The sequence below is a fragment of the Neodiprion pinetum genome, chromosome 6 (genome assembly GCF_021155775.2).
Source record: "Neodiprion pinetum isolate iyNeoPine1 chromosome 6, iyNeoPine1.2, whole genome shotgun sequence".
Lineage (NCBI taxonomy): Eukaryota > Metazoa > Arthropoda > Insecta > Hymenoptera > Diprionidae > Neodiprion > Neodiprion pinetum.
Genome location: NC_060237.1, coordinates 9,894,899 through 9,907,032, shown reverse-complemented (window position 1 = coordinate 9,907,032; position 12,134 = coordinate 9,894,899). Strand labels below are relative to the sequence as shown.

General features: G+C 36.9%; 1 protein-coding gene across 1 annotated transcript in view; it reads right to left on the bottom strand.

The window, feature by feature from the left end:
• Positions 1–203: 203 nt before the first annotated feature.
• The window catches only part of Ndf (Nucleosome-destabilizing factor), a 38,614-nt gene continuing 26,683 nt past the window's right edge, over positions 204–12,134 (bottom strand). The window contains exons 8-10 of the mRNA XM_046632616.2: positions 4,379–4,489; positions 3,797–4,241; positions 204–3,281 (exon numbers count right to left, since the gene is read on the bottom strand). Coding sequence (XP_046488572.1) covers positions 3,082–3,281; positions 3,797–4,241; positions 4,379–4,489 — 756 coding nt within the window. The 3' untranslated portion in view covers positions 204–3,081. The remainder of the gene's footprint in view (positions 3,282–3,796; positions 4,242–4,378; positions 4,490–12,134) is intronic.

Genomic DNA, 12,134 nt, shown 5'->3' with positions numbered 1-12,134 from the left:
TGACCGTGAGTAATTTTGAGTTACTTTAGAAAAAAATTCATCTAGTGCCAATATACTCTGCGTTCACATTTGAAATTTGGACATAATATTTACCCCAGATACGGTACTAACTTGATCTAGAATTGAGGAGAATTAGTAACACAAAGATTTCTTCTTACTTCTCATTTGGTAGGTGTAAGTGATAAATAAACACGAGATGATCGTATAATTCAAATAGATATTTATTCAAAAACATATCGTGACAAAACATATACGTGTGTGTAGGCCGTAAGTCGATGATGACGTTGACATGCTCACACACACACACTTTTCAACTATTTTCTGTGTTCTTTTTTTACACTTAATATTTATATTATATATGTTTGTCTATAGAATTGTATTGATAATGCTATTGTTTCTTACATTGTACATATTATAATAATTATTTATTCCATTTCTTGTGTTATTTTTTGAATATATTTTTTTCTTTATTCATCATTCTGTTGAATATGTCTAGTTTAAATTATGATGATACATAGCGTATAGCCAATACTCAAATAAACACTGCTGTTTGCTATGCTACATGCAATGATAGACTTTTCTGTAATTTCGATTATACCAAATTTGTCCCGCGTTTTTCTCCATTCATATCAATGTTCAAAATCTGAATACAAAAGCGTGTCCCCCTATTATACCTTTTATATTGTATCGCATCATATCCTTGTGTTTATACGCATTGACCGTTTACATTGATCGTACCAAAGAGCTCGTTCAATCGTACATGGCAGTGTAGAATGGTTGAATAATTTCGCTCTATATACTGTTAGTAATTTTGGAATATTTTCTTTTTTGTTACGAGGTTCGCAAGTTTGGACACCAGTCCTAATCCCGTGATTAAAAGATTAGAGAGAGAAAAAAAAAAAAACGTTTAGTAAAATTAAAAATGAACTTTCCTATTAATGTTTTAGCTTACGTTATGAACTATGTATAAGTGGTACGTACATGTACAATTATGCAATTGTATTCAACAAATCCAGTTATATGTATACACGCAGGGTTTACATCCGTAAAATAAGGAAAATATTCCTAAAAATTTCTATGTACTCAATACTAAGATCAGTAAAGTATATCATACAATAATCAATTCTAAATCATTCGCGGATTTTTGATATTAAAATCACGAAAATTGCGCAGCGTGCGGGAAATTTCACGCATGATAATTTATTTGTTCATATATTCATTCTTATGATTACAAACTTAATAAAACACGGTAGTCCCTATCCAATATCCCTGTATTCTAGGCATATGAATAAAAAATTACTGTCACTTAAACGTTTGCGCTGGTTCCTTTCTTTCCAATGCGGAACAACTCTGTCAAGGGATACGTGAATCTTAGAAACAAAAAAAAAAATAACAAAAAAAACAATCTTAGTCCCAGTTACGACGAGGTAAAGGGTTATGAAATAATTCGCAGTATTTATCATATGAATTCAGATCATTGTACTATCTTAGTACAACAGCAACTTCATAAATGATTTGTGAGGAACGATATTTTCATCCGGATTAACAAAGTCGTAAATTATTAAATAACTGAATTTTCTGATTAAACCTTTATAAGACCTTATAATTATCTACAAAATAGTCAAATGATTGCAAATTATTATTCAGTCCCAAACTGTCAAATCAAATCAGCCCCTCTGCCAAATGGTTTAGCACAATGGGTAAAAGAATAATCACAGACCCTGAGGCGTTCAACGCTCCTATATGATCAATTCGTTTTCTCTCTGGCACGAAAAATGTAACAAAAAAGGTGAGAAATTAAATTTTTTCAAATTGTCGTATCTAATCAAAATATTATCCTTCTATAATGATAATGTTGTATACGAATATTACATTTTTCAGGGAAACAAGAATCATGTATCCCCTTTTAAATGTATAGTTAACGTACATTAAATTTGTGCAAAATAAAATGAGTCTCATTTTTGTTTTAAACCAACTTCTAAGTGGCTACGTTAACTCACTTTCTGCACGCTCAGATTACGCTGTTTGGAAAACTCCAATGCTCGTGGTTCATATGAATATCGAAATATGGACTATAGGTTTTTTCATGCTCTAAGAATTATATTATGCAGTGTCAGATAGATTTTGGGGATAGTATGTTATGCAAAAATTACTGCAGCCTGGCACATACAGATATGTATACGCCTGATTAGTAAAATATTACAAAGGCATCAATTATAATAGTTTAAACATGTGAGATCATACCACATTACTGTAAAACACGCCGGATTTTTCGTCCCTCGCTAAGACGTCGTTGAGATATACACATAACAAAGCCACACGTTGTACCTCGTCAGGTCACAGAATTCTGATACTTGTTTAGAAAAATTCTTAATCAATGAAGCGATTTGCTGTTAAAATCATCATTAATTTTTTGACGTAAATATAACAATAGTAATAATAATAATGCCAACAACTGAAGCTGTTCACTTTTAACCACAATATTCACGGTCAAATTGAGGTACTGCGGATGACCCATATTTTTCAAGGATTGATAATCTAGCACGAAGATGAGACTTTTATCAATCTGCACAATTTGATGGTTCAATACACTGAGACTAAATTAGTCCCTTGGAAGTGGCCTAACTCATGTCAGCGCTCGAGATAATGGTAATGAGAAATAAGAAAAAAGAAAATAAGAACTTTTCATCAACTATGACAACTGCAGATTGATAACTACGTGCAATGTATGTTTATTTCTTACTTCGTTTGCTTCAGCATTTAGTTGTCGTAAAAAAATACACTTTTCTTCTCCTGTTTCACAACTGTTCCATACCTGGTCTCACTTCCAATAATTGTTCAAAAGCAATGTAACGATTCGCTCGAGTCAGTAGACAGTAAACGCCAATGTGCGTCTCCTACTCAATGCGTACACTGATATCATCCGCGTGTTGAAAAGTACCTTTGTCGTTCAAATAAGACTTTAAAACGTCGATTTTCGCGAGCATTAGTTTATTATTTTATCTAGAGACACAAAGAGTAGGTATATTGCAATAAATAAAAATTATCAATTGCCCACGATCCAACAATACCAAGACCCTGTTAGAACCTGGCCCTAATATACACCGCCGAAGCGTCGTGTTCACCATAACCAAGGCGCTTGGCATGTTTATAAACTTCATTGGCTGCTGCTGCTAACGGCAAAGGTTGTTCCAATTGATCGCTCATTCCCAGCGAAAGTCTCAAGTCTTTTTGCATGTGCTGAAGTGGTAGCTGTGTTGGGAAGCCTCCTTCAATGATAGCTGTGGAAAAAAGAATACTCGTGTTCATATCTTCATAGTTATACGCTTTAACAAACGCGGAAGTATAATAAAGTCTGGTAGTGGACACGTATTTTTGGAAACGTGATTAAAGAGTTACTTATAACATTTATCTTGTATGCGTTAGAATTCAAATGTTATACGTGGAAAGTTTTGAGAATTGGTGCATTTGTGGATAAGATGAGGTGGTTTGTAAAAATTAATCAAGCACGCTTGTCATTTCATGATGATTTAACCAATTTTTTCAAGAACGGACATGAAGTGTCCCCTACATTTTATAAGGACGATTAAGCCATAGTAGAGTAAAATATAATTTTTCAACTAGCCATTTTGTAAAAAGTTTTATGCTTTCAAATCATTTGTATTCGTTGTAACTTGTGGGCTGCGCGGAGCAGGTCAAGAAAATTGATCGATATTCGTTCATTGAAATTACATCAGGCTGGGGGTAAGGTGTTTGATGCCCACTACTAGAAACCCTCCAATAATCATCTACCTACCTTTCCCTTTATCAAGGACAGCAGGACAAGCCAAAGAAGTGAGTTCCAATACTTCAAGCACATCTTTTTGCTGGAGTCCAGCACGATCGGCAAGAGCCATACTTTCGGCAAGACCAGCCAAAGTAACCCCAGCCATTAATTGTAAAACCAAGTTCATTTTCGAGGCATTGCCAACTTCGCCAAGGTAAAAACTGTTTTTTCCCATTGCTTCAAAACAGGACTGACACTCGTCGAATAGAGAACGGTCCCCAGCAGCCAAAATAACGAGTGTGCCTTCCTGAGCCTGCGTTTTGCTACCTTGTACTTGGGCCTCGAGATATCGTCCACCCTTTGCATTTATTGCCTCTGCAATGTCCTGTGATGTTTCAGCGTCAATTCCTGTCATTTCAACATATCCTTTATCTGGTGATATTTCCATGAGAACTCCACAGTTACCAAACACCATCTGAAACAAAGAAAAGTACACTAAACGTAGTAAAAAAAACTTCAAATAATCAGCCTTCATACTTTGCCACCAGATTTTCATTATATTTGGGTTGCGCAAAATGGATTCCTTATATGATTACATCATCGTATACTTACATCTTTTGCAGCCTGGGGATCAGCTACGCAAGAAAAGGTAATGTCGGCTGCCAAAACTACGTCTGATGGTGTTAGTCCTTGTTCAGCGCCAGCCTTGACAAAATCTGTACACTGAAAAAAATATAAACAGAATTCTGTTAGGTAAAGACATGAAAATTAGTAAATATTAAAAATGCTTATAAAAATATTGTTTCCTTCAACGAGTGATCATGTCGTTATTTTCTAGAACACCTACGTACTTAAAAATACAATTTTTAATGCTAATTTGTTCTGATTATTTCTGGCTTTTGATATAATAAATTAGTAGCTAGAAAATCTGGACCTTTTTTTTCCATGTTGATAAATGCTAATTAATTGTTTTTCATGAGAGGAATGATTTGAATTTTTTAAAAATTATATCTCTTTAATTTAAATTTTTTTAAATTTCAAGTGGAATCATTCGTTTATTGATAAGGGTTCGTCGCGAAGTTGATTCGGTCCTAGCACGGGGAGCAGGCGAGGTGCAGGCGACACCTGTTAGGGTTTCTCCACACTAGAAACAAGTACCGAAACCAACAGACAGATGGCGCCAGGGCGGATACCCGGACGCCATTTGCTTCTCTCAGTCACGTAGGCAGCTGTTCTTTCCAGCCGTTTGCGAAGGAGGTGGAACGACGCCGCCACATCAGCAAACGACGCCATGATGATATTGACGAAACCTGAATTTGCTTTAAGGAAGAAAATGCAGTCTCGCCCCGTCGATCGTTGAGATATTACTTAAGGAAACCGAATTGCGATAACATTTTTTTTCGAAAAAAAATGTATACGTAATTATTACAGCAGCTTAATTCAATATCTTTTTGTAGACAACTCATAATCTGCAGCGTAATATTTACTCGTATTTTGCAGTCCGGGACATGTTATTATAAAAGGTCATCGTTCAAAGGTGTTCAACGATAGACTTTGAGTAAAAAAATATGCTTATATTATTGAGAGTTTGAGCGACTAACTGGAAGAAAATATTGAAAATAACACTCATGCAAAACCGCTATTCCGTTGTTAACATCTTCAACAACTCTTGAATACATCAGCTGTGTCCGATAAAATTTCATACATTTCATAATATACACGAAAGCTGCCTACGTCAACGAATAGGTGATTAAATTTCGGCAAGTCGATTGCATGCTTGTGTAAATATATTCATATACGTGAGTAAGCATATTAAATAGTACGTTAGCTCGAGATTATGGTACAAGGAATGGCGTCGGTTGTGTAGCGTCGGCGTATCAGTGTACCAGAAACCGTCATAATTACCGTGCGTGGTCGTTATACACGTTACGAAGTCAGGAACCGAAAGTCGTTCCACTCCAGAGAATGGAACGAAGCAATAGAGAAACAATATGTGGGTGTATCACCCATGTAAAAGAGCCAAACTTTCAAGTAGCATTAAAACAGATATTAGAAAAAAATGAAGGAAATAGGGAAATTCTAGATTTGAAGAATCTAATAAAAAAAAGCCAGCGACCAGAATGACGAACGAAATGTGTCTGTTGCTGTTGGTAACGTGCATGCGACATCCATCTGGTCAATTACATGAATGTCGATGCCACGTCGACTGCAGCGCAAACAGTTAACAAAATCCTCCGCCTTCGTGCGTATAAAAGCATATATAGGTATGCATGAATGACGAAGGAAGCGAGATATCATACTCAAGCAGCGAAACCGACACCTTCGTAGTTTTGGCAACTCATTTTCGTTGCCTGAATTTTTTCTTTGTTCAAAGAAAACAGCCATATTTTATTCGAGTTAACCACAAATTCGACCGACTTATTATACTATACAACAACAGGATGGTATTGATTCAAACCGAAGAATTTCACAAAAGTAAACAAGAAACTCGAGTGACTGACACAGCTCGGCATATTACACATGTATGTAATATGTGTAAAACCGTGGTCGGTTGCAAGGCAAGATATATGTGGCTACCCTTGAGTATTGGTTACCAAATTGTACCTTGAAACAGTGAACGTAATTTAATCTACGTTTACTGTAGGTGAATTCTGGTTATGCATTTTGGCGTATAGGTATTTTCCATAAAGTCACCAGCAATGCCTAGCCTTTGTTCTCATTTGCTAGTTGATAATGCAATCTTCATTGGAGGAATTTAATTATTGTCAGATCACGTAATGGAGATAGATGTGATTCTGTACATAAGTATATAAGAAATTTGGATGACAATAATAAAATATTGCGAAGGTGGGATGTTTGTCTATTGTAAACTGAAATTGGGGTCACACTTCAATTCGGTTAATTGGAGTTTAAGTCATCTTCAACACGAATTAAAGATAAAGAATTTCCGCTTTACAACGTTGCCATTAGGTCAATAATTTCGTAGCTGACCTACCGGTATACCTTTTTACGGGGCAAATTGAAAATCTGATTTGACTGAACAAAATATTCAATCTAGTTGAAGATCCTTGAATGAAACATTGAGTGTAGCGATCTTTTCAAACTATAATGAAATCGGTCGTGAAGTTCCACAGAGCAAATTCGGTTTGTTGAAAACGAATATTTTTCTTCGTTGTATTCACGGGAAAGATCGAGTTGATTTATTGATCACTAATTATTTTTTTTTCCTCTTGCGGAATCGTTGATCCGATAGATCAAAGGGTCTAATTTAGGGATACAGTAATCAGATCCCTTCTGACGGAAGCTTAGTCGGATAGAACGATCTGAATAAAGGTCGGTATACTCAAGGGGGGTCGCAGGAATCGTAACTGGTTTATCGCGAAGCGTGTTACTACGGGGTTTAACTTCGTTGTGGTTTGGTGACCGTGTCGTTAAAGCATAATCCAATCACCGTTAACCTCCACAGTGGTATAGGGATCAGTATGGAGTCACGATGTAATTGGTGAATGTTGTACACACATCACAATCCAGGAATTCAAAGAATATCTTGGATCTTGTGAATTTTATTGTTTATAAAAGTATGGCTGTACATTGTATTTTTAAGTTTTGTATACGTATATGGATAATAAAGTTTTCTTACCGTGCATTACGTCTCGAAAAGAGCAACAGCATCATTAGCGGATAATCTGTACGTCAGTTCAATGTTTACAGATAAGAACAAGACGTTTTTAAAGATTACGACAAGCGTAAGTCATTACGGTAAAATGTGTCGGGAATTTTGTTTACACGATGATTGGAAACATTTTTAATACAATTTGTGATTTTTTAACCATCGATATTACACATTTATACGTGTGTATATGCATACAAGACTTCGGTGCTTATCTTGATCGATTTAGATATATCAAGGCACCTTAACGGCCCTGACTGTTTCAGTCGCTAGGTTGATTTTCAACGCTAAAATAAGAAGACTCCTAGGAATGTTCAAAACAATTTTGGATATCTTTGATATTCATTTAAATCACGCCAACTTATGCGTAACAATCTTCTCACTTTTCTCAGAACTCAGTACAACTTCGTTTAGAATGAATTAATTTGCGCAAAGTCTATAATGAAAACCTCTGCCAAAGCACTGCTTTTTATATAATGCTATTGGCTTATCAATTTTTTTCGAGCTCATTAATTTGCATCGCACAAAAATTTTCATGATCATTTGCATATGCTAATGTACAAAATCAAGAAAAAGAAAACCTAATCTTTCGATCGAAGCAAAAGGTCACAACCGAACACTCGACACTCATGAGTTTGATAACCTTAAATTAAATGTGACTCCTAACGTTACACGGCAAAGATTACTATATCTCAGAATCAATTAGTTAACGGAGTCAGGTTAAATTCTACAGAAAATGGGAAAACTTTAACGCCTGGATTGGTACGGTATAAATGAATATCGGAGCTGCACTTAACCTTTCCATATTCTCCTACAGCCCCGTAACAGCCTTATAACGTGTAAGGAGAAAATGCGCGTTGCTATTTCATTGGCAATAACAGATGAAATTGTCATAACTGGATGTGTGTTGACATAATTTAGTATTTCTTGGAGCATGTTTTGTAGTAATAAAATGAAAAATGATCAACTGGTTGCGTTTCGCTCTAACGTAATTTTTTTTTTTTAGCATAATCGGAGCTTTCGATAAATACAATTTTCACTGCTGACCTGGTTTAGTTTCGTTCAATTATATGGTTTTCATACAAAAAGGACTATAGTACTGAAGTCGGCGGCTGTTTGCAAGGTGCTAAAATCTATTGTACAAAAACCGACGTTGAACGACCTCGGATTAATAATGATTAGCAAATCACCATTTTCGCGAGTTTTCGAAAGGCAGGGGCCAACACACAGTGTCTGCAAAATCCAAGCTGTCCACATTGAATATGTTCCGAGTAGGCATGTAGATTCTGGTATAGAATCATATACATACTGCGTATTTGTCACATGTTCGCTAATCCAATTTACGGTTTACCGTGTCACCAGTTTCCGTATAAGGGACGGACACACCTACGGCTGTGTATATAGAGACCCTAAAAGTGCCGTGAGAGTTCAAGGTCGTTGAGTAAAACTTTCACGTTCAATTCCCGACGAATATACACTCTGCACGTGATACCAAGACCCAAAGAGGAAACAGAATTTTTTCAAGTTATTTTTCCAGTCGGCGCAAAACCGTTGAAAATCGCAATTACGTCATGTCATATAATCTTATCTGTATACGTTGTATGTTTTACGGTTCATTTCAGTTAGCTTTTTTTTTTTTCTCCATTGCCGAAACAACTTTACCCACATGGTGCAAGCTTACGTAACCTGCAACCACCGAAATCAGAACTAAGAATCTAGACCACCACCTGCGAGCTTTGGCACTCGGTGACATTGTTTCATAAAACGACTGACCTTACCGAGTGACCTTTAAGTACAAATACACGGCCCATCTAACCGGGATTTTGATCTTTGAAATGGTACGTGATCATCATTTCTTTCAGTAAATAACAATATAGTAATGATCATGATATATTTTAGTCGAATGCGCCCGTTCAGAAATAATAGTATTCTTCATTTATAAATTCACCAAACTTTTCCCAATACTGTCCAGTGACTAAAGCATAATTCTTACAGTCGCATACAGCGGTTTTGCCTTTTCATATTCTCCACCGAAAATTTTTCCAAGAAAAAGATTACACACCCACAAGTTATGCGATGGTGGAACGACACCAAGCAATCATCATCATATAAACGTATTTCGCTATTTACTGAACCCTGATCCGGTAAGAGATTATGAAATTTTACCGGGCAGGTAAACGTCCCAGTGATAACCCAGGAAACGACCCCGAGGGATCTGATTCGATAAACAGTTTTCGCCCGTCCGACAAATCGTCAAACTAATAACCAGACGTTTCACCGTCGAGAATCGTATCCGATAAATAGAGGAAAATAACGGTACATTTTAGTTCAATTCTTGGAGAGACCAACGAGCTAGAAACAGCCCGGACAGACATACCCTAGTTGTGAATCTGTCCCACGGTAACAATAACTCTGTTGTAATATTCGTGACGAGCTGAGGTTAGTCGGTTATAAAAATATTTGTTCAGTACCTCATAGTGTACACTATCATTTATCGTAAGACTAGGAGTAACGGACATCCCAGTCCATTAAATTGGTATTCGTAAAGTATGAGTGGGTACGCGGTTCGTTGATCACGATCTATTGATCGCTGCAGGGAAAAGAAAAAGTCAAGTATGGAGTATGATAAAGATACATGTAGATGTACATTATACACAAGTTATGCAGTTATGGTTATTTTTGTTAGAGTTGCCTGCATGGGTACTATTATGATTGTCGGATAGCTCAAAATTTGGCACGTGGAGGAAAAATCGTTTTTCTCAATATTTGTAGGACAAGCCACCAAGCATACGTGAAAAAGACTGAAGACTAAAACAACAACAAAAATCTAAATTTATTTCTGTAACGATTCATGATCTGTTCCAAACAGTTTCTATAGTTTTCATTTTCTTGTTCACGTAGGTATGCTGCTGTCTACCTGGTCGTAGGATTCCTTGGTATTTCGCCCATCCCGTCCACTCGGTTACAACAAAATTGTCTTTACACTTTGCCCTTGCGAAGTCCTTGGCATTTGGTTGTACCTGGGAGAAAAGGCTCCCCTCCATTCTACCGCATTAGTATCGATTCTGGCTGTTAGAAAGCTTTGCCCGCCTTATTTTTCGTCATTTTGTATTAATTCAACAAATTAACCGTCCCATACATCGCCACACGCACAAGATTCATTTCACTCCTCGCCCATTTCAAGGTCTGCTTTTCGGACTCGATGCTCCGCAACTTACTCAACCCTGAGGGCTCGTTCTCGTGTTAAATGTACACATGCGTTGTAGTTAGGATAAATTTGTGTAGGCGAGACCTAGATTACGCCTGTATATATATTTGCAATGACTATGTCGATGTAGCAGCCGCGACTCTCCTGGGGTACAATATACTTTCAGCCGTGGTCCAAAATACAACTCCACGGCCATTACGGAGAAAATATGCGAGACTCGGGGGTACCAATATTAAGGCAGCAGATCGCGTGCCGCGAAAATTTTATACATGTCTACCAGCCACGATTAATCACAAAGAGTTCAATCCATTTGTCACAGTTCAACCATACGTGTATTGCTGATGATGATGAAGAGAAAGAGTCGGTGCTAAACACGCAATAAGACGTAACGCGGGTTAACCTTGACCGGTATAAAGCATATTCAACATCATGTAATAACCTAGTCAGCATATTATTATGTGTTTTTTTTTTAATCCAAGTTCCAGGGTTTCCAGTTGAAGTGAAATTTTTTGACAACTCCAGGTTTTTCAAACTGACAAGATGCAATTCATTACAGATAGTTTTGACGGACGCGAAACGTTCGAATTATTTAAACTCTCTGTTTTAATAAAATTCCCAAAACTTCGGTTCTGAAGTAATCTGAATCAAGATAAATCGGCGACGAAGGTATTGAGTTTTCAAAAGAATTTCCTCCACAATTCGACGATTCAGTATTTTCTATTAGTTCGAATACATTCTGGTAGCGACTTGTTATACCTGCCACGCGGTTACACGATTGTCATTTATTTGCGGAAGTTCGTTGATTAAAGCTTGTCAGAAGGTGTTAAAGTTGAAAACGTGCCTGGGCTGGACGATCGATTTTACCTAGGATTAATCCCACAGGCTCAACGTGACCTAACCTAGCCCAACCAAGGAGAGACGATTCTGAAAACTTTCGAATGTTCTTAATACCGTTACGGCATCAATGCTGACGTGAGTCCATTCTATTTCTATACGTGGAACACATGCATAGACAGTGGGCACATCCGCATGCGGCTCATCCACGTTCGTTTGGTAATTTCACTTTCCACAGAGAATTCGTTTAATTATAGGACTCCCTTAGAGTCGACAGACGGGAGTCAACTATGTTGTTCCATCGTTCGATTCAGAAGGTTATTTTTAAAACTGGTTATCCCAATGGTATGTTGACACGTACGTAAGCAACCCAGATGAAATGCGCAGCCAAACGATAAAGCTGAGTAAACAAGAAACGTAGAAAAATGAATTACCATAATAAAATTATAGTAAGCCAAACGCGCAGTTTCTTAGCTTTTGCCTATCACGATATTATATTAATTCTAATCGACAAATATGACTTTTCTGGCTGTACGGATTCGTTCGCTTTTAGATTTATGAAACATTTCGAACTAATCACTTGTATCCCATGTAAGTTACGGGGTATTCCGCAAAGTATCGATCGGGATCGGAAATTGAGACCAGGCTACGTTTTT